At 41.2% G+C, this 21,401-nt stretch overlaps 3 protein-coding genes across 3 annotated transcripts; all 3 read right to left on the bottom strand.

Annotated features, from left to right (window-relative positions):
- Positions 1-181: 181 nt before the first annotated feature.
- LOC101175700 (trace amine-associated receptor 1-like) lies at positions 182-1,250 on the bottom strand. Its single transcript, XM_020714811.2, has one exon. The coding sequence runs from the start codon at positions 1,178-1,180 to the stop codon at positions 182-184; it is 999 nt and encodes a 332-aa protein (XP_020570470.1). The 5' UTR covers positions 1,181-1,250.
- Positions 1,251-10,532: 9,282 nt separating this feature from the next.
- LOC101175452 (trace amine-associated receptor 1-like) lies at positions 10,533-11,560 on the bottom strand. The gene has a single exon (XM_011491706.3). The coding sequence runs from the start codon at positions 11,535-11,537 to the stop codon at positions 10,533-10,535; it is 1,005 nt and encodes a 334-aa protein (XP_011490008.1). The 5' UTR covers positions 11,538-11,560.
- A 6,904-nt stretch (positions 11,561-18,464) lies between these two features.
- LOC101175211 (trace amine-associated receptor 1-like) lies at positions 18,465-19,454 on the bottom strand. The gene has a single exon (XM_020714810.1). It carries the CDS (start codon positions 19,452-19,454, stop codon positions 18,465-18,467), a length of 990 nt encoding a protein of 329 aa, XP_020570469.1.
- Between the last annotated feature and the right edge of the window lie 1,947 nt (positions 19,455-21,401).

The following is a 21,401-nucleotide window of genomic DNA, read 5'->3' as shown; positions in this document are numbered from 1 at the left end:
TCCATCTGCGAATCCATATCCTCACCGAGAAGTAAATGACTTGATTGACATGCAGAACGGCCAGTCGAACGTCTTCTGAGACATCTGTCACTGTTCATGTATGTTTAAATACACTGAGCGCAAATTCTGTGTAAATATTAATTTGAAATTCCAAATGGTAAGAAAGGAAGCATTAACAATTTCAGAATAATTGTGCACTAGCTGAGTAACTTTGAAAGATCTTTCCAGACATTATGATTCTGAAAGCTGACCTGAACCAGCTGTAGAAGAAGGCATAGATTAAAGGGTTCAGCATTGAGTTTGAAAGTGCGAGCCAGTTTAGTGTTTCAATCACAGGGATCTGGGGAGGGGTGACAAACAAAGGCTGAAAAACAACACAAATAAAACAAGGAGTAAAACATAAAAGAAACACTCCCATGACAATAGCCAGAGTTTTTGTGGCCTTTCGCTCCATCTTACTAACTTCACTCTTTGAGCTGCTGGTGTTCTGGATGCTGTTCACCTGTTTTTGTGCTACGAGCAAAATCTTAAAGTAAATGCAGAGCATTATGATTGCAGGAAGATAAAATGAGAAAACTGGTCCTAAAGAGTTAGCCACCACAACATCAATTGAACAGTTCTCCTCACACCAGCCTTGACTAAATCCAACAACTATAATGGTGATCCCAATAAACACAGAGATGCCCCAGCTCACCAGGATCATGATGGCAGTTACCTGAGCTGTGATACTTGTTCTGTATGTCAAAGGCTGACACACAGCATAGTATCTGTCAATGGAAATGCAGCATAGGTTCAGAATGGAAGCTGTGCACAGAGTGATGTCAAAGCTGTCACGGATTTTGCAGAAAATCCCCTGGCGATACATACATGAGCTTACAGGGACAGCCATACTGAAAGGAAAGACTAGAACTCCAACCAGCAGATCAGCAACGGCTAGAGAAAGGATGAGGTAGTTAGTGGGAGTGTGGAGCTGTTTGAAATAAATGACAGATGTGATTACAAGCAGGTTTCCACATGATGTGACAATAGAGAGTGAGGCAAGGAGAATATACAACAAGACACAGGCAAAAGAGGGGCTACTCGTAAATACATACGTGCTATTTTGTAAATTATAGCAGGGATGTATGTAGCTGAGAACATATAAACCAATAAAATTGTCCTTCCTGTCTGAGCTGGTCATTTCTGTGGAATCAACCTGGAATATAAAAAGAGGAAAAAAAGAAAAATAACTTTTTTTTAACTGAATTTTTACAAAAAATTAAAAAAAAAAAAAGCATTTAAAAAGCATTTAAAATTTACCAATGTACTTACCTGAGAAAATACAGATTTCCTAGACAAAAGCACTGACCTCTGGATTCAGTGCTGTGTGCCATGGTGCTGCAGATCTGCATTTATAAATTGTTGCCGTTTCCATGGTCCACACAGTCTTTCATCATCCAATTTAGTGTCCAAATAAACACCTAGCAATAACACACATGTGCAGCAACAGGATATACCCCTTTGGATTTAACTTGAATTACCTTGTGCCAAAATTTTGTGTTGGGTGTTTACATTCCAAATGTAGGAGAGATAAGTACACAAATGACCATTTATGCTTAACATTGTTGTTTTTATAGCTGCTTTAGCTGTTTTTAGATGATTTATCATGGTAAAATTCCCATTGTATGTCATACACCTAGGTGTGTGAAATTTGTTCTCCGCATTTGACCCCGGTGAGCTCCCCCAGGGGCTGGGCAGCGCTCGGGAACCATTTGGTGGTTTAACCCCCCAATCCAATCCCATAATGCTGTGTGTCAAGCAGGGAGGCATTGGGTCCCATTTTTAGTCTTTAGTATGACTCAGCCTGCATTTGAACTCACAACCTTCCAGGGTGGACACTCTACCACAAGACCACTGAGTTAGTTATAACTACAGTGTACAGCACTTTAGCATATATTAGTTTATCACAGGTGGGCTTGATATTTCCAATTTTAAAAATGGGCTCATGTCTTAAATGGAAAGTGAAGCAAGTTAACCAACATTAGTTTTGTTTAGTCTAGACCAGGTATTCTTAACCACTGGGCCACGGCCCCAATCTTGGTCTTTGTGCGCGCAGTAGTGGGCCACAATAGTAAAATCTGTTCTGAATCTGTGGGCCGCGAGGGGCTCAGGACCTGAATGAAGCCTCTAACCACTTGGTGCCAGTTATGCGTTAGCCAGGTGTTGTTGCACGCACCAATACGTTACAAGTCAATAAAAAAATATATTACCGCAAAAAAGTCCTTGAGGTAGCCTGGTTGCTTTCTCTGTCTCCTCTGGTCATCAACGTCGTGGTTTTGTTTCTGTCGTTTACACCCGCTTTCTGCAGCTGATCGCAAGCAAATGCATGTGCAGAGTCCGTCCGGTCCTAGAGTCTCCTGTAGGACTCGGTCAGGTACAGAGCAGAGGAACTGCTGGTGCATGTCCGGGGTTTTGCCGAAAGCCATTTTTGCTGGTGTCCGCACCTCTCGTCCCAACATCACCAGAACAGGAGCGCACAACAGTGGACCTGTATGCCATAAGAACAAGCGGTAAATGAGTGTTCCAATCCCGTGGGTGCTCGGATGTGAGGATGGCGAGTTGTTTTGCCAAAGTTTTGTTGAACCGTTCAACTAATCCATAGCTCTGGGGGTGCAAAGGTGTGGTCCGAGTCTTTTCAATGCCCAGCTGCTTGGATATAGCACTAAATACTGCAGACTCAAAATTTCTGCCCTGGTCTCTGTGGATGACTTCTGGTGTTCCAAATCTGGCAAACATTTCAGCTATCAAAGCATCAGCTACGGTCTCTGATTCTTGGTCTGGTATGGCGTATGCCTCGGGCCACTTTGTAAAGTAGTCCATGGCTACCAGAACAAAGCGATTGCCTTGCTCTGTGCGGGGAAAAGGGCCCATAATGTCCACAGCTACCCTCTCCATTGGGGCACCCACAGCTAGCTGCTGGAGCTGGGTGTGTGACTGATCTGGCGTATGTATGTACAGATATCGCAGCGACGGCAAAAGTCTTCTATATCCCTTTTTAACCTGCCCCAGTAAAACCCTTGTCGGAGTCGTCAAAGGTTTTTTGAAACTCTGAAATGGCCAACTCCTGTAGTTCCATGACAGGATTTTAGAACAGATTGTTTTAAGGAACTGGGGACCACAATCTACCACCTCTCTTCCCCTGTTGCTGGTTCCTTCAAGGCTTTCTGAAGCACCCCATCCTTCACCCATAGAGGCCTGAACTTTTCGACAGTCCTTAAATGTACGACTGAAGTACGCTACCACTCTCTCCCCTTCTGGTCTACCTTGGCTAAGTGATGCCCCCATTCCTTTCTCACTGGCACCAAAGGCCTGCTCGCACTCTGATATCCAGGTAAAATCCCTGTCTTTCTCTGTAGGCAGGACAAGGGGGTAGCTATACAAGAGAAGCCACACACCAATCGTCTGTAGTATGAAACCAGGCCAATGAAACTCTTCAGCTCTCTTAGATTGGTGGGGGTTGGCCAGTCTCTCACTGCTTGCACTTTCTCTTCAAGTGTGCTGATGCCCTCTCCACCAATCCTGTGCCCCAGAAACTCAAGCTCTCTTTTCATAAAGCAACATTAATCAGGGTGGAGCTTCATATTGGCTGCAGCTATTCTTTATAGAACCCACCGCAGAGACCCCAACACCGTCTCAAAGGAGCTCCCGTGGACCACAATGTTGTCCAAATACAGCATACATTCCTGTCGCGGGGTGTCAGCAAGCACCTTCTCCATTAAACGTTCAAAGGTGGCAGGAGAGTTGCACATGCCAAACGGCAAAACTCGAAACTGCCAAAGCCCCCTGCCTGAACAGAAAGCAGTATTTGGTTTGGCTTCAGGGCTGAGGGGCACCTCAGCGAGTCCAAGGGGAAGAAACAGGAAGAACCAAGTCCAAAGACTCATCAATCCGGGGTAATGGATATGAGTCTTTCCTAGTCACGCTGTTCAGCGGTCTGTAGTCATTTTTTAGCTCTTTTTTTGTTCACCATCACAACCCCCGAGACCCAGGGACTGTCAGAAGGCTTAATGATGCCAGCCCTCAGCATCTCATCAATTGCATTCTCAGTAGCCACTTGGTGCGCCAATGGAAGGCGGCAGAGGTGTGTTCTGGTGGGTTTGCATCGCCAGTATTGATTTAAGTTGGACCAGGTGGGTCCAGCCAACTTCCCTTTTCTGACAGTGCAAAGATGTCCTTGAATTCAAACAACACCTGCCACAGCTCCTCCTTCTGCCCAGGGTCTAAGTTATCACAACTACGTTCCCACACCGTTCTTATTGCCGTCAACCATCTTTGCTCCCGCTCCCACACCTGGCTGTGGATCCTGCCTCTGGCTCATCTCTGGCTCGTCTCTGCTCTGTACCTGACCGAGTACCTCGTCTCTGCTCCCGCTCCTACACCTGGCTGTGGTTCCTGTCTCCGGCTCGACTTGCGCCCCTGACTGTCCCCCCAACCACAGCTGGATGAAGCTCGTCTGCTGGACTTTATATATGGAGTTGTAGATTTAGATAAGAGAATCTAAGAGTTCTGGTAAATCGCCTATCCGTCCTGGGGGAGGATCCCTCCTTCATGTGGGCACCCCTGAGGTTTCTTCGTTTTTTCCGGAATCCGTTTTTTTTGGGAGTTTTTCCTTACCGCGAAGGGGGGTCTAAGGGCAGGGATGCCAGTATAGCTTAGTCAGTTTGTTAGTTCATTTTATTATTTTCCTATTGAACTCTTTGAATTCGTGATCCTTTTGAGTTCATGTTTTACTTCGAAGCCCATCGAGACGACTGTTGTTGTGATTTTGGGCTATACAAATAAAATTGAATTGAATTGAACCTGTCCAACTTGTCAACAGAAGGCTGTCGGGTTGAGGCAGGAGGTTGTACAAACAGTAGGGGGGTGGGGATGGTGAAAAAGCAGAAAAGTTTTATGTCTGACTAATGATATAATCTTCTCACTCTAGCAGCTGGCAGTTGCTGTCCGGGTACCTGCGTAGAATGCACCATTGAAACTGTGGGCCCCCAGCGTGCTTTTTCCTAGATCAAGCACACAGCTGGCAGCCCGCAGAAAGTCCAGTCCCAATATGCAGGGGTCCTGCACTTCTGCAACCCACACCTTAAAGTCTACAGAAGGTTCCCCATTTAAGGGGTCTTATTTCACCAGGATTTATCATTTAAGGCTGACATATCTCATGCATGTTAAACTGCATTTTTTTCACCTGCGTAATATAGCTAAGATCAGACTTGTAAAATTGATGCAGAAAAGCTCATCCATGCATTTGTTACATCTAGGCTGGATTACTGTAACTCTGTGTTAGCAGCGTGTCCTAAAATTTCCTTAAGAAGTCTTCAGCTTGTTCAAAATGCAGCAACAAGATTGTTAGCAGGAACTAGCAGAAGAGAACATATCACTCCTGTGTTAGCTTCACTTCACTGGCTCCCAGCTGAATCTAGAATTAAGTTTAAAAATCCTCCTGCAAACCTATAAGGCCTTACATGGTATCACCCCATCGTATATCAAAGACCTCATAGTGCCTTACCACCCAAACAGAATACTTTGATCACAAAATGCAGGACTGCTTGTGGTTTGCCATTTGTAAAAGCACAGTTGCAGGTAGAGCCTTTAGCTAATAAGTCAAAGTTAACCCTTTTCATAAAAGCGTTCGGTTCAACTCATGCTGCCGAAGGCGGTGGGAATTTAGTTTTATACTTCTGACTAAGACATGAAATATGTTGTAGCGTTTGAAGCAATCCCCATTCTTTCTTCCAGAACTACTCCACTATCCAATAGACCCAGTGAAGGTGATGGACAGTTGAGAGGGTTTTTTGGGTAAGCACTGCTTCACTGTTCTCCTTTTATCTCCTCTTTAGTCGTGAAACAATGCTTTATGCTATTAACATAATGCAGGGGGGACCAGGCCTATTTATTTATGTGATTAAGGAAATTGCAAAAACACGTCCAACTGAAAGCACTACTTTAGAGAAACATTCTGGTTCATACAGTTTTCTTAACTTTTTTCTAGCTTTTAAAAACATATTCCTAACTCTAGAATTAAACATATCACACTGTTTCTTTTCTGATGCAACAAGACGACTAAAAGCTCCACCACTGAAGGTGTAAATGAAGGCTGAGACTTCAGGTCCCTAGGCTGCTTAGTGCTTGCTATTCTGTTGAGGTGTCCTTTAAATATATGCAATAAAACTTGCAATTGTGTAGTGTTTTCAGTATTTTATTGAGTATTACAACTTTACACTTAACAAAAACTAGTGTACTGCATAATACAAAGATGATGGTCCAGTTTTCACAACGTAATAAAATCATATCTGACATGTAATGTTGAAGTTTTTGTGTCTGACTTTTTTGTTTTTCCTTTTGTTTAATAAACCTTCTGATTAAGCACAGATCCCCAAAATAATTATGGTTAAAAGTATGACAGATACTGGGTAAAGAAAAATGTAATTCTCTCTTCCTCATTCATACATAAGATATTATCTATCCATCAACGGAATCTGACCTCTGGAGACTTCAACAGGTTTCCAGTCTGTTGCAAGCCCACACACTCACGTGCAATTTAGAGTAACCAATTTTTAACCTATGAAGCATAGTTTTGGACAGTGGGAGTAAGCAAGAGTGTCCCGAGAAAACCCACAAATGCAAGAGGAGAGCATGGCAACTCCACACAGAGGATTCCAGCCAGGATTTGAACCAACTACATCACGATGCAGTCCTTGTATAAGATACCACAATATAATTTACAGTAGTAGTAAGTAATGTTCCCAACATTAAGATTTTTACTTGTATAACTACTAAAGAAAATAAGTTATCTCTTCAAAAAACAAAACAAAGAAAAGCTGACAATTGCAAGGTGAACAAAAATAACTCGAATCATTATAAAAAAAAATCAAATCATTCTTATTGTAAAGGTTTTTCTGGCCAACCTTTTTGGGTTTATTTTATTCAGTCCTTCCACAGCTGAATCACTAGATACCCTTAGACCTGACCTTCTGTGGCTTAGGGTTATAGCATATTGAGGAGATGCTAATGCACTATTTTTGTTTATCCCAAAAGCTTGATTACAATTAAAATGTTTAAAAAGTAGAAAAAACTGCACTAATGGTGCCACTGCATTATTAACCTTTTTTTAAGTGGAACCACACCCAAATCTATTAGTTCAGTTTCACTTCAGTTCAATGAAAACAAACTGAATATGTGTATGGTGTTAGATACCATACACATCTCATGTCACTACCTTGGGATATTATAATTATTTATTATGTTAAATCTTAAATTCTTTTATATATGTCATCCATCAAGATAGAAATGCTCTGGGGGCCTCGCGGCGGTCCTGCTGGCCCTGGCCTGGGTGGCGGTCTTGGTCGCCCGGGGGGCGGTTGTTCCCTGCCTGTTCCCGTATGGCGTTGGGGGAATTCCGGCTGCCGCTGCTGCTGCGGCGGGGGTCTGGGTGTGGGGGTGGCTGGGCGCTCCTCCTCCTTCTTTTCACATTCCACCATCCATTTTAGAAGAACATAAACACTCACTTGAGCACTGGTGTTAGCTCACCTTTGCACTAATAGTTTGCATGATTGAATGAATGAAAGATTTCACACTAGTTGGTTTAAAGGCATAGGTATGCGTTCGTGAACACTATCTGTTTTGTGTGCATGTTGACATGTGGACATTTTTGCAGCTAGCAGGTGTGTTGATAATATTTGAGTGTGTGTGAACAGGCCCCGCCCTTTTTGTACTACATTTGAACCGTACCGTAATGATAAACAACCAGTAAACCTGTCTGCTCTATGCTGCTTCATGGTCTTACCCCCCTTCCCCTCCTATTATCACCCTCCTACCCCCCCCCTCTCTCTAACGTCCCTCTCTCTTCTTCCCCTCTTTCCTTTTCCGTCCGGTCCAACACCAAAGATTTTCAAACATGATTGAAATTAATAAAGTTTGGCCTCAATTACAAAAGGGGTTTATTCAGACATACCTTTGGTTAGTCTGAAGATGAATAACCCCTCTTGTTAAAATAAAATATGTCCAACACAAGAGACCCTCAGCTCTCATCTGTTTGCCTAGCTGTTGGACAGGACAAGTAATAAAAAAAAAAAATAAAATAAAAAAAAAAAAACGTAAACAAAAACAACCCCTAGAATTTAGGAAGTAATAAAAGCCTGCTGGTGCTAGACTCAAATTTGGTTTCAAAATATTTTATCAAAATTGCCTGTGGCTATAAATAAACTTATATACCAAATAGGGTTAGAAAACACTTATGCATCTTAATGATGTTTGATATAGACTTTTTGGAAGAAAGCGGGGATATACTGCATATTTTTCCTAATATTATTATAAAAAACAATTTAAGGAATCTTCTATATGAATAAAGAATAGAAAGTAAACAAAATTGCACATGTGCAACTCTTTCTAAAGGATTGAGATGTAAAACTCTCTCTTCCTGCATTAATACAGAAACCTTCCCCCTAGTAATGAATATTGACATTAATAAATACCTCTCTGGAAATGGGTTACGTGCCACAGTCTTTTAACTTTGCAGTTGTTAAACCTCTTCTAAAAAAAGCCCAGTTTAGATCCTAGCAACTTGGCCAACTATAGACCAAAATTAATATCAGCATTAATATCTCGCTATTATTTAAAAAATCCTAGAAAGAGTTGTACTTAAGCACCTTTACCGCCACCTAAGGGACAAGAGCCACTTTGAAGACTTTCAGTCAGGGTTTAGACCCCACTTTAGCAACTGAAACTGCACTAGGTTGAGTCTCTAATGACTTGTTATTGGCCTCAGAAAAGGGATTACTCTCTATTCTGGTCATGTTAGACCTTAGAACAGCCTTTGACACTGTCAACCATAGTATTTTACTCCAAAGATTAGAGCATGACATAGGGATTGCAGGATCTGCCCTCCAGTGGTTTGAATCCTATTTTTCTGATAGGTACCAGTTTGTCAATGTAAATGGACAGTCCTCTCACTGCGCTTAAGTTAGCTACGGAGTCCTCCAGGGCTCGGTTCTAGAACCCATCCTGTTTATGCTTTACATACATGCTGCCCTTAGGAAACATAATGAGGAAAAACAGAATTAATTATCACTGTCATGCAGATGATTTGCTTTTGTATATACCCATTAAACCTGACCAGAATTACTATATAGAGAAACTGAATGTCTACATCAGAGACATACAGACCTGGAGGACAATAATTACCTTCTCTTAAACCCAGAAAAAACTGAGGTCATTATACTAGGTCCAAAATACTTCAGAGATGCTCTGTCTGATCAGATAGTCTCCCGGGATGGCGTAAAAAAGCATCCAATTCCACAGTTAGAAACCTAAGGGTTTAATTAGACCAGGATTTATTATTTACGGATGGCAAAACTACATTTCTTCACCTGAGCAATATAGCTAAGATTAAATTATATTATCTAAAAGTGATGCTGAATAACTCATCCCTGCATTTGTTACGACTAGTCTGGATCACTGCAACTCCATGTTAGTAACACGTCCAAATGGTTTGCATTGAAACATTTTGAAGCCAGCCTTTATTACTTGTTTACTGTATGCTTGCAAACTGCCCATTAAGGTCAGAGCTGGTGGGAAAAAGTGCTCCAATCCTGGCCTTGAGGGCTGGCCTCCTGCTAGTTTTCCAGAAACCCTGCCACATTACCTGGATGAGGTGTGTTCAGCAAATAAGGACCTTAAATGGCAGGATTTGGGCACCCTTGTTTTAGGCATCTTTGTGAACAACATGATGAATGTGTCAAACGTTGAGCTGAAGTCCACAAAGATCCTCCTGATTTAGCTCTTTGTGTTTTTCCAAGTGGGTGATTTCTATGTGCAACAGTTTTCCTCATGGATCAGTTGGCTTTGTAGGTTTACTGGTGGAGGTCAAAGTAAGGAGGCAGTCCTTGAGTTGCTTGAAAACTCAGTGCTTGTAACCCTAAATATTCATAGATATGAAAAAATGAAATGTGCTGAGATTTTGCACTCATTGTTTCATTAGAACAGAGATTGGCTATAAACATGCACTCAATTTGAATTAATGAAATCAATTTAAAAAATGTTCGACCCTTTTGTTTCAGTGAATAATTTTCACTTCAGCACAGATGGATCAGTGAGTAAACTTTCTTTTAATAGCATGTTTTGCAGATTGAATCATATCACAGCAATTAGATGCAAACAAAATGGTAAGAATCTTACAAATGAGTAATGAGTTGGAATTTTGTTGATTGTAGAATCATTACAGATACAGTAATGTACTGTATATAAGAGCTACCATAACTGAACTAATTGTCAGTCTGGTGGATATTCCTTAAAAAAAGAAGAAAAAAATCCTCAAAACATAATAACAAAGTTAATATTTCCTTCTTATACAAGGTGGATGATTTGTTAATTCTATTTGCTGTATCGTGTCACCCCTCTTTACTCTTTTCATGTGTCAACATCTAATTCAAACAGCAATGAATAAAAATGTCACTTTTAATTTGAAATTCCAAATGGTAAGAAGAGCACCATTAACAATTTCAGAATAATTGTCCACTAGCTGAGTAACTTTGAAAGATTTTTCCAGACATTATGATTCTGAAAGCTGACCTGAACCAGCTGTAGAAGAAGGCATAGATTAAAGGGTTCAGCATTGAGTTTAACAGTGCGACCCAGTTTAGTGTTTCAATCACAGGGATCTGGGGAGGGGTGACAAACAAAGGCTGAAAAACAACACAAATAAAATAAGGAGTAAGACATAAAAGAAACACTCCCATGACAATAGCCAGAGTTTTTGTGGCCTTTCGCTCCATCTTACTAACTTCTGCTCCACTCTTTGAGCTGCTGGTGTTCTGGATGCTGTTCACCTGTTTTTGTGCTACGAGCAAAATCTTAAAGTAAATGCAGAGCATTATGATTGCAGGAAGGTAAAACGAGAAAACTGGTCCTAGAGTGTTAGCCACCACAACTTCACTTGAACAGTTCTCCTCACATGAGCCTTGACTGAATCCAGCAACTGTAATGGTGATCCCAATAAACACAGAGATGCCCCAGCTCACCAGGATCATGATGGCAGTTACCTGAGCTGTGATACTTGTTCTGTACGTCAAAGGCTGACACACAGCATAGTATCTGTCTATGGAAATGCAGCATAGGTTCAGAATGGAAGCTGTGCACAGAGTGATGTCAAAGCTGTCACGGATTTTGCAGAAAAGGTCCTCATGATACATACATGAGCTTACAGTGACGGCCATACTGACAGGAAAGACTAGAACTCCAACCAGCAGATCAGCAACGGCTAGAGAAAGGATGAGGTAGTTAGTGGGAGTGTGGAGCTGTTTGAAATAAATGACAGATGTGATTACAAGCAGATTTCCACATGATGTGACAATAGAGAGCGAGCCAAGGAGAATATACAACAAGACACAGGCAAAAGAGGGGTTACTCGTAAATTTATACGTGCTATTTTGTAAATTATAGCAGGGATGTATGTAGCTGAGAACATATAAACCAATAAAATTGTCCTTCCTGTCTGAGCTGGTCATTTCTGTGGAATCAACCTGAAATATAAAAAGAAGAAAAAAAGAAAAAAAAATGTTTTTATCTGTATTATTTGTAAAATTCAGCATTTAAAATTTACCAATGTACTTACCTGAGAAAATACAGATTTCCTAGACAAAAGCACTGACCTCTGGATTCAGTGCTGTGTGCCATGGTGCTGCAGATCTGCATTTATAAATTGTTGCTGTTTCCATGGTCCACACAGTCTTTCATCATCCAATTTAGTGTGCAAATAAACACCTAGCAATAGCACACACATGTGCAGCAACACAATATACCCCTTGGATTTAACTTGGTTTACCTTTTTCCAAAATTTTGTGTAGAGTGTTTACATTCCAAATGTAGGAGAGATAAGCACACAAATGACCATTTATGTTTAACATTGTTGTTTTTATAGCTGCTTTAGCTGTTTTTGGATGATTTATCAGGGTAAACTGTAGTCTCCCGCACTTTACCATTTCTTAGTTTATCACAGGTGTACCACAATATCTCCACTTTTAAAAATGAGCCCATGTCCTAAATGGAAAGTGAAGAAAGTTAACCAACATTAGTTTTGTTTCGTCTAGATTTCCTTTGTGATCATTTAAAGTTAAATAGAACGGCAAATGGTGATTCAAATGCCCAAATTCAAGCCAAGCCCCACCCCTAATAACCCAAAGCCTGGATATATATACAAACACAATATATTATTTATTACTTCATCAATTGTATAAGTAAAATGTACCTCTATAGTTGAATTCACAATTAAGGTATAGTATGTTAGTCAGTTCACAATTAACACGCATTGCTTTGTGTTATTTTTTTAGGATGGCTGGCTTCTGGTGAAATTTATAAATTTTTTTAGTTTTTTGTTTGTTTTTCTTGAGCCGAACGCAAAACTAACTTTAATTCACTGACATGAGTTCATGGATTTAATGAAATTTCCTTTAGCTTCATGAATGGATGTCAATGGAAACTAACTGACGTATTCTCCTCTTAATGTGTGCTTAAGTACCACATAAAAATGAATAAAAAGAAAACAGATTGTGTAAATTGCACCTGAAAAGCAGAGGAGCATGGATGAAATCCACCAATAACATATTTGAAAGACTGGCCTACTTAGGTGCAAACCTTTATTAGCCATTTGGCTTGCAAAATTTTGAGGAGCATTTGCCAAATTTTGTCACATGGCGCCAAGCGAGTATTACATTCGGACGTTGCCTGCAGACCATTATCTTTGGAGTATTCTTCTTCTTCTTCTTCTCTTTTTAAACTGGGCACCTGGAGCTTCCTTTGTTCATTTTTCTATTATCCACAACCTTACAACCTGTAATAGACTTTTCTGTCAAACACTCATAGCCTAAATCAGGGGTCGGGAACCTATGGCTCGCGAGCCATATATGGCTCTTTTGATGGTCACATGTGGCTCGCAGACACATTTTTAATTTTTTCTTTTTCATTAGACCAGTCCTTCTCGGGCGCGATGCGATGGCAGAGGCGCACAGTAGTAGCGGTGCTTGGAGAGAAGGATCTGCGCCAGCATTATCACTTTACTATTATCTATTATTTCACAGAGTTTGTACCAGCCGGAAACCTGTGAATTGCCGTGCCTAAAATTGCGCGCCCCCGTCTCTGAGAAAGAGCGCGCAGTAGCGGGGACGGGATGTGACTGAGAGGGAGAAAGCAGAGGGTGAGGGTGGAGTTGTGGGCTCGGTCAGTAAGGTGAACCGCGCAGGGATTGTAAAAACATAAAACCTGCTGCCCGTCACTCACTGCAGCGTGTGAGTGTGTGTGTTTGGCTCCGCGTCTGCATGTGATCAGTCTGTCTCACATTTACAGAACATTCAGACCTATGATCACGTTTAAAGTCTCAACGCCTGAACGAAGCAGAAACTCACCACGTATCAACCAGACTAGACCATCAACAAAACTACCACGAGAAATACTCATCATTTATTAGCAACAGCATAACAATGTTATTAAAAATAATCCACAGACTTATTGTACTTTAAAAGTGTTGAAATTATATCAAATGCACACATTCACTTGAATATTTAGTTTTAAACATATTGTAGCGGACTGAGTTTAACTTGGCTGTTGGGCCGCGTTAAAAGTTCTGGAGTTCCTTGAATGCATCAAGCAGAGATCTGATTGGCTCTTAGTTCTGTCGCTCAGCCTGTTGTTAGTTAATTTGGACCAATGGGGTTCAGCTATGGGCCGAATAAGGGAAATGGGAGGGCTGGAGCGGGAGGGGGGAATATAAAGTTGGGAGAAGCGCTCTCGTCTCGGCGGGAGAGATTCAGGAGCTGCTGAATTAATTTACGGCATTTGTTACAGCCTGCATTAACCAGAATAAAGAACCTTAAAAGAGGTTAAGTCTCCGTGTGGGAAAAGGACACTACATTATTGTATGGCTCTTTCGAAATTACATTTAAAAATATGTGGCGTTTATGGCTCTCTTGGCCAAAAAGGTTCCCGACCCCTGGCCTAAATGAACGAGATTATGTAGAATTCACTTTGGCTAAGTTCACACTGCAGGGCTTAATGCTCAATTCCGATTTTTTGAAAAAATCCGATATTTTTTTGCAAGGCCGTTCACATTTCCAATTAAATGCGAACTTTTGTGATCTCCTGTGTGACCGTGAAATGACCCAGAAGTGACCCGCATGCGCAGAAGAGTACTCAACGGTGAACGACGGGACTCTTTGTTTGCTGCAGTAGCTAACGTTTCCAATGGAGCTCTTTTTGGATTATTAAATTTATTTTCACGAAGGAGCCAGCACAATGACAATCTACTCATTTTAAGATGGCATTGGATCCGGGATTGTCTGTACCCACTGTTGTGGAATGAGGATGTTTCTGTGCTGGGGCCGCCCGTGTGTGTGTGTGTGTGTGTGTGTGTGTAAGAGAGAGGAGAGAGCGCGTGCAGCGAGGCAGGGAATGAGGGGGGCAGTGGGGGGCGCATTCATGTTGCGTTAAGGAGGAGGGAGAACGGTAATAGAAGAAGGTTTCCCCCAGATTAAATGCTATGGACTCTTTATTAACCCGCTCTCGAGAATATGAGGGTCCGAACGCGGAAGTGAACCCCGAAGGAGGATCCGCCTTCAGTCCCCCGCGATGACCACGGTCGGAAGGGGAAAAAAAGTCATCGGGGGAAAGGTTCACCACTACGCTCAGCCATTTCCCTGGAAATTTTTTCAAAAACCGCTCGGTTGCGATAAGAGCCCTCGAGTTTGGCCTGAATAGAGCTGTCACCCCATATATTGATCCAATCGGTGACCATACTTCCCTTCAACTGACTGGTCTCAGCAGCATTGTTCGCCATGGTTGATGTTTAGGTTCTCGTTTCCGCCTACTTCAACGCAGAATGATGACGTTTGTAGGGTATCAATGATGTACGGGTCGGATTCATGTGGCCTAGCCGTTCAGACAGCGGTCGCATTTCAAAAGATCGGATACGTATCGGATTCAGGACCACATACCCAAGTGACCTGGCTCGCATTTGAAAAGATCGGATCTGTGTCGTTCAGACTGACATAAAAAGATCAGATACAGGTCGCATAGGGGCAAAAAAAAAATCGGAATTGGTTCGTTTCAGCCTGCAGTGTGAACGTAGCCTTTGATACAAATGGGGATTTTTGGTTTTTATTTTAACAATTTTAAGTAATTTGGTTAACCCTATAAAGTAGCATATGTTAAATTTATGAATGAAAAACCATGTATTCATTCAGTTATTTATGTAGAAGAAGCAGGTTGTGTTATGTGTGGCATGGAATCATAAGAGGTGAGTCCAATCCTCTCCCCAACTCCTCTATCTGCTTTTCCTCTCAGAGTGGGATCATCTACTCACATCATCTGTAGTTGCAAGTGGATTTCCTACCCCTTCCCATGTACGCTCTTTTCTTCATTTTCTACACAGAGAGCACATAATATTGTCATTAGAGCAGCAAGTTGACATGATAGTAGGGGCACCATAGTGCATATTTCATTCATTTCACTTGGAAATGGGAAATGAAATATTTTTGGTTGCCAGTGGTCTTGCCCCACCACCAAGGTTAATGATATTCCCTTCTAACCATCCTATAATAATATTCTATACTCAACCTGTGAGCAAATAATACAACTAATTTCTAGTTGGTGTGCTTTAATGCAGCACTAACGTACTCCCACCTCTCTGTTGTCAGCTCTAGGCCATACTGTATGAGTTGTGATCACAAATAATTCTCATTGCCAAAGAAACACTTGTTTGGATGCCATCACAACTGCTCCTTTAGTTTGACAACACATCTCACTGCATGTTGTAATTTAAATGTCTTTGTATGGTGAGGATAGATCTGCTGATTCTGAAGGAAGAATACTGCCCATATGAGTAAGAGGTGTCCAAAGTTCTAAAGTACCTAAAATAACTGGGGTTCAAGACCGACACAGTTCGAGCAGTTTGGTACAGAAACATTAACATGTGGAATTACCACTTGGTCGCCAGATGAATGTATCCTCAAGTCATCACAGTGAGTGTAAAGCTACGGACACATGAAGTGTGTTCTTGAACGTGCATTTGGCTCAGGGTGTTCAAACTGGACATGCAGAGTGGGACTTATTTTTCTTTATCTAGTGTATTAGCGCATGTCCATCACCGGTTCAAATCCTGCAAATCTTGCACCAGGTTTTTTGTTTCACAGCTCCATTCTGATACATGAAAGACTTTATTTCATATAATTCCGGCTGGAACAAAATGCAATTATTCATTTCTCCTTTATGATCAATTTTCAAATGGTTTACACTTCTGTGAATTAAATCGGACACCATATGTACATCACTACCAAGTCCGAGTCCCTGATCAGTCAAGTTTACCTGGTTTGCCTTGTAACACACGTTCAATGGCCATGCGTATTGTTACTAGAGGCTGAATAAGGTAATTGAAAGCCCCATAGATGTGCATGTACCGGTTAAACACATGCTGCCGAAGGCGGTGTGAATGTAGTTTTATACTTCTGACTAAAGACATAAAATATGTTGTAGTGTTTGAAGCAATCCCGATTCTTTCTTCCAAAACTACTCCACTATCCAAGCAAACCAGTGAAGATGATGGACAGTTGAGAGGGTGTCTTGGGTAAGCACTGCTTCACGGTTCTCCTTTTATCTCCTCTTTAGCCGTGAAACAATGCTTTATGCTATTAACATAATGCAGGAGGGACCAGGCAAAGGACCCGAAGTATTTAATGATGTAATCAAGGAAATTGCAAAAACACGTCCAACTGAAAGCACTACTTTAGAGAAACATTCTGGTTCATAGAGTTTTCTTAACTTTTTCCCCGCTTTTTTTTCCTAACTCTAAACTTAAACATATGACACTGTTTCTTTTCTGATGCAACAAGACGACTGAGAGCTCCACCACTGAAGGTGTAAATGACAGCTGAGACTTCAGGTCCCTAGGCTGCTTAGTGCTTGCTATTCTGTTGAGGTGTCCTTTAAATATACGCAATAAAACTTGTAACTATGTTGTGTTTTCAGTATTTTATTGAGTATTACAACTTTACACTTAACAAAAAACGATGGTCCAGTTTTCACAATGTAATAAAATCACATCTGGCACATAATGTTCAAGTTGTTGTGTCTGTGATTTTCTTGTTTTTCATTTTGTTTAAACATCTTCTGATTAAGCACAGATCCCCCCAAAAATATATGGTTAAAAGTATGACAGATACTGGATAGAGAAAATTTAATTCTCTCTTCCTCATTCATACATAAGATATTAGCTATCCATCAACGGAACCTGACCTCTGGAGACTTCAGCAGGTCTCCAGTCTGTTGCAAGCCCACACACTCACGTGTACACCTTGGGGCAATTTAGAGTAACCAATTTTTAACCTATGAAGGATGTTTTTGGACAGTGGGAGTAAGCCCCAGTGTCCAGAGAAAACCCACCCATGCAAGATGAAGATGTTTCTAACATACTAAGTAGTAAGAATTATTTTTTTCATCATTTTTTTTTCATAAAAAAAGAAAGAATTCAATGGCTTGAATCATTATAAAGATCAAATCATTAAAATTGCAAAGTTTTTTCTGGCCAAATTCTTTAAAAAAAAATGTCACTTGGCCTTCTGTGGCTTAAGGTTGTAGCATATTAAGGAGATGTTAATGCATTATTTTTGTTTTTCCTCTTAACCAGAACTTTATCACAAAACCTTGATTATGATTAAAATATTTAAAAAGAAGAAAAGAAAGCTGCACTGAATGGCGCTATTGCATTGCAAACCTTTTTTAAGTGGAACCACACAAAAATCTTTTAGTTCAGTTTCACTTCAGTTCAATAAAAATAACCTGAATATGTGTATGGTGTTAGATACCATACACATCTTATGTCACTACCTTGGGATATCATAGCTATTTATTATCTTAAATTTCAAATTCATTTATATGTCGTCCATTATGAGAAAAATGCTACAAAGTTGATGTTCTTTACCCACTCCAAGTTCCTTGGAGGGGGTCTTTAAAGTATTCATCACAATATTTATAATAGTATATATGCTATTTATTATCAGAGTGTTCTTAACAGCAGTGGCATTTATGAAAGTTCTGATGACAGTAGCAGTATTTCAAACAATATTTATGACAACATAAGTATTTATGCAAGTTTTTTTTAAAGTAACAGCATCTATGACACCATTTATTACTGAAGAAGTACTTAAAACAGTATTTATGAAAGTACTTATAATAGTAGCAGAATTTATAACAGTATTTAGGACAGTAGCAGTATTTATAAAGGTATTAATGACAGTAGCAGTGCTTATAAAAGTATTTATGACTGTAAAAGAACTTCTGTTTGTTATCTGAAAGCTTGACCCCCCCCACCCCCCCACCCCCCGTAGATTTTTAGAAAGTACAAAAAGAAATGTAAACCGTCCTTTGTTGTCATGTTAGTCCTAAAAACATCAGTTATTAAAATTTTCAAAAAGGTTCATCATGAGCTGTGTGTTTGCTGAGTATCTTTGAAAGATTTTTCCAGACATTATGATTCTGAAAGCTGACCTGAACCAGCTGTAGAAGAAGGCATAGATTAAAGGGTTCAGCATTGAGTTTGAAAGTGTGAGCCAGTTTAGTGTTTCAATCACAGGGATCTGGGGAGGGGTGACAAACAAAGGCTGAAAAACAACACAAATAAAATAAGGAGTAAGACATAAAAGAAACACTCCCATGACAATAGCCAGAGTTTTTGTGGCCTTTCGCTCCATCTTACTAACTTCTGCTCCGCTCTTTGAGCTGCTGGCGTTCTTGATGCTGTTCACCTGTTTTTGTGCTACGAGCAAAATCTTAAAGTAAATGCATAGCATTATGATTGCAGGAAGGTAAAACGAGAAAACTGGTCCTAGAGTGTTAGCCACCACAACTTCACTTGAACAGTTCTCCTCACATGAACCTTGACTGAATCCAGCAACTGTAATGGTGATCCCAATAAACACAGAGATGCCCCAGCTCACCAGGATCATGATGGCAGTTACCTGAGCTGTGATACTTGTTCTGTATGTCAAAGGCTGACACACAGCATAGTATCTTTCTAGGGAAATGCAGCACAGGTTCAGAATGGAAGCTGTGCACAGAGTGATGTCAAAGCTGTCACGGATTTTGCAGAAAAGGTCCTCATGATACATACATGAGCTTACAGTGACGGCCATACTGAAAGGAAAGACTAGAACTCCAACCAGCAGGTCAGCAACGGCTAGAGAAAGGATGAGGTAGTTAGTGGGAGTGTGGAGCTGTTTGAAATAAATGACAGATGTGATTACAAGCAGGTTTCCACATGATGTGACAATAGAGAGCGAGCCAAGGAGAATATACAACAAGACACAGGCAAAAGAGGGGTTACTTGTAAATACATACGTGCCATTTTGTAAATTATAGCAGGGATGTATGTAGCTGATCATTTTGTTCCCATTAATGGCAAACTCTGTGTCTATGTTGGAGGTCTCTGCAGAATCAGTCTGGAAAATAAAAGAGGAAAATGGTTGCAGAAATTCCAGCAAACATCTTCGTTTTGATGAGAAACAAAGATTTTAAAAACCTTTTTGCATGGTCAAGATGAACGATGAAAAAGAATCTGTTTCCCTAGTTCGTCCTCTTTTCCTGCACTACTGCTGGGAAGGCTGGGATGGGGTGTGTTTTAAAATCTCCTTCTCATTTCCATATTTGACACAATTTTTGTTCATCCAATTAAATCTGTCGTCTCTATTATCTTCATCCTTAGTGTAGGAACCATTCCAATGTTATAGAGTTTTTTTCTTAATGCACAACTGTCAAAGTAAAAGCTAAAGAAATTGCTTGACAACTTTAGTCTCACCCTAGTTGTATAGGTGTGACAGATAAAAACAAAAGCAAAAATCCAAAAGCAAAAAATAAGAACGAAAAAAGGTTACAAAAAATGGTCCTCAAAAAATAATTACAAACCTGAACTCACTGTTTGAGCATCTTTATTAGGAGCATCTTTGTAACATTTGATACAAGTTTGCTAAATGTTATGCAGTATTATTTCCATGTCTGGGAACAACTGCTGCAATACATCCATATTTAGAGTAAAGACTCCTGGTTTTTGTCAGTTAAATGCAGCTTTTTTTTGTTTTAAAATATCAAAGGGTTTTCCTCTGTTTCCTCACTAGTTCTTTACTGCATAAACACATTTCCAATATGTTTGTCGTTTGTTAACTTTGTTAGCTTTGACGGGGTGGGGGTGGCTGGCCCCTGCCTTGCTCCTCCCTGGACCCACCGTGGGCCGGGTGGGTGGCTGCCTGGAGTGCAGAGTGGGTCTCCCTTGGGGGGTCCTGGCTCGTACCTGGGGTTGGGGCGGGGGGATGCCCGGAAATCCTGGGTGGTGATGGGGTGCTCGTCTGGGGCTTTGGGTGCCCTTCTCGGGTGGGGCCCTGCGTTGGGCTCTTCCGGCGCGGCGGGGGGCTGCTATCCTGGTTGGGCTGGGGCGGCGCTCTCTTTTCCCTGTGCTTCCCTGCTCTCTGGCTCTGGGGGCCTCGCGGCGGTCCTGCTGGTCCTGGCCTGGGTGGCGGATTTGGTCGCCCGGGGGGCGGTTGTCCCCTGCCTGCTGCCGTGTGGCGTTGGGGGGTTCCGGCTGCCGCTACTGCTGCGGCGGGGGTCTGGGTATGGGGGTGGCTGGGCGCTCCTCCTCCTTCTTTTCACATTCCACCATCCTTTTTAGAAGAACATAAACACTCACATGAGCACAGGTGTTAGCTCACCTTTGCACTAACAGTTTGCATGATTGAATGAATAAAAGATTTCACACTAGTTGGTTTAAAGGCATAGGTATGCGTGTGTGAACACTATCTGTTTTGTGTACATGTTGACATGTGGACATTTTTGCAGCTAGCAGGTGTGTTGATAACATTTGAGTGTGTGTGTGAACAGGCCCCGCCCTTTTTGTACTACATTTGAACCTTACCGTAATGAATAACAACCAGTAAACCTGTCTGCTCTATGCTGCTTCATGGTCTTACCCCCCCCCCTCTCACTATCACCCCCCCCCCCCCCTCTCTCTCTCTAACATCCCTCTCTCCTCTTCCCTTCGTTCCTTTTCCGTCCGGTTCAACACCAAAGATTTTCAAACATGATTGAAATTAATAAAGTTTGGCCTCAATTACAAAAGGGGTTTATTCAGACATACCTTTGGTTTGTCTGGAGATTAATAACCCCTATTGTTAAAGTAAAATATGTCCAACACAAGAGGCCCTCAGCTCTCATCTGTCTGCCCAGCTGTTGGACAGGACAAGTAAAAAAAAAAAAAAGAAAAAAAAAAAACTTTGCTAGCTTTGGGATTTCAGTTTAGCAGTCAGCGAAGCAGCTTTAAGAAAGTAGTTGAAGTGTTTTCG

Source organism: Oryzias latipes, chromosome 24, assembly GCF_002234675.1.
Source record: "Oryzias latipes chromosome 24, ASM223467v1".
Classification (NCBI taxonomy): domain Eukaryota; kingdom Metazoa; phylum Chordata; class Actinopteri; order Beloniformes; family Adrianichthyidae; genus Oryzias; species Oryzias latipes.
The sequence above is the reverse complement of the archived record's forward strand: the minus strand, read 5'-3'. Positions and strand labels throughout refer to the sequence as shown.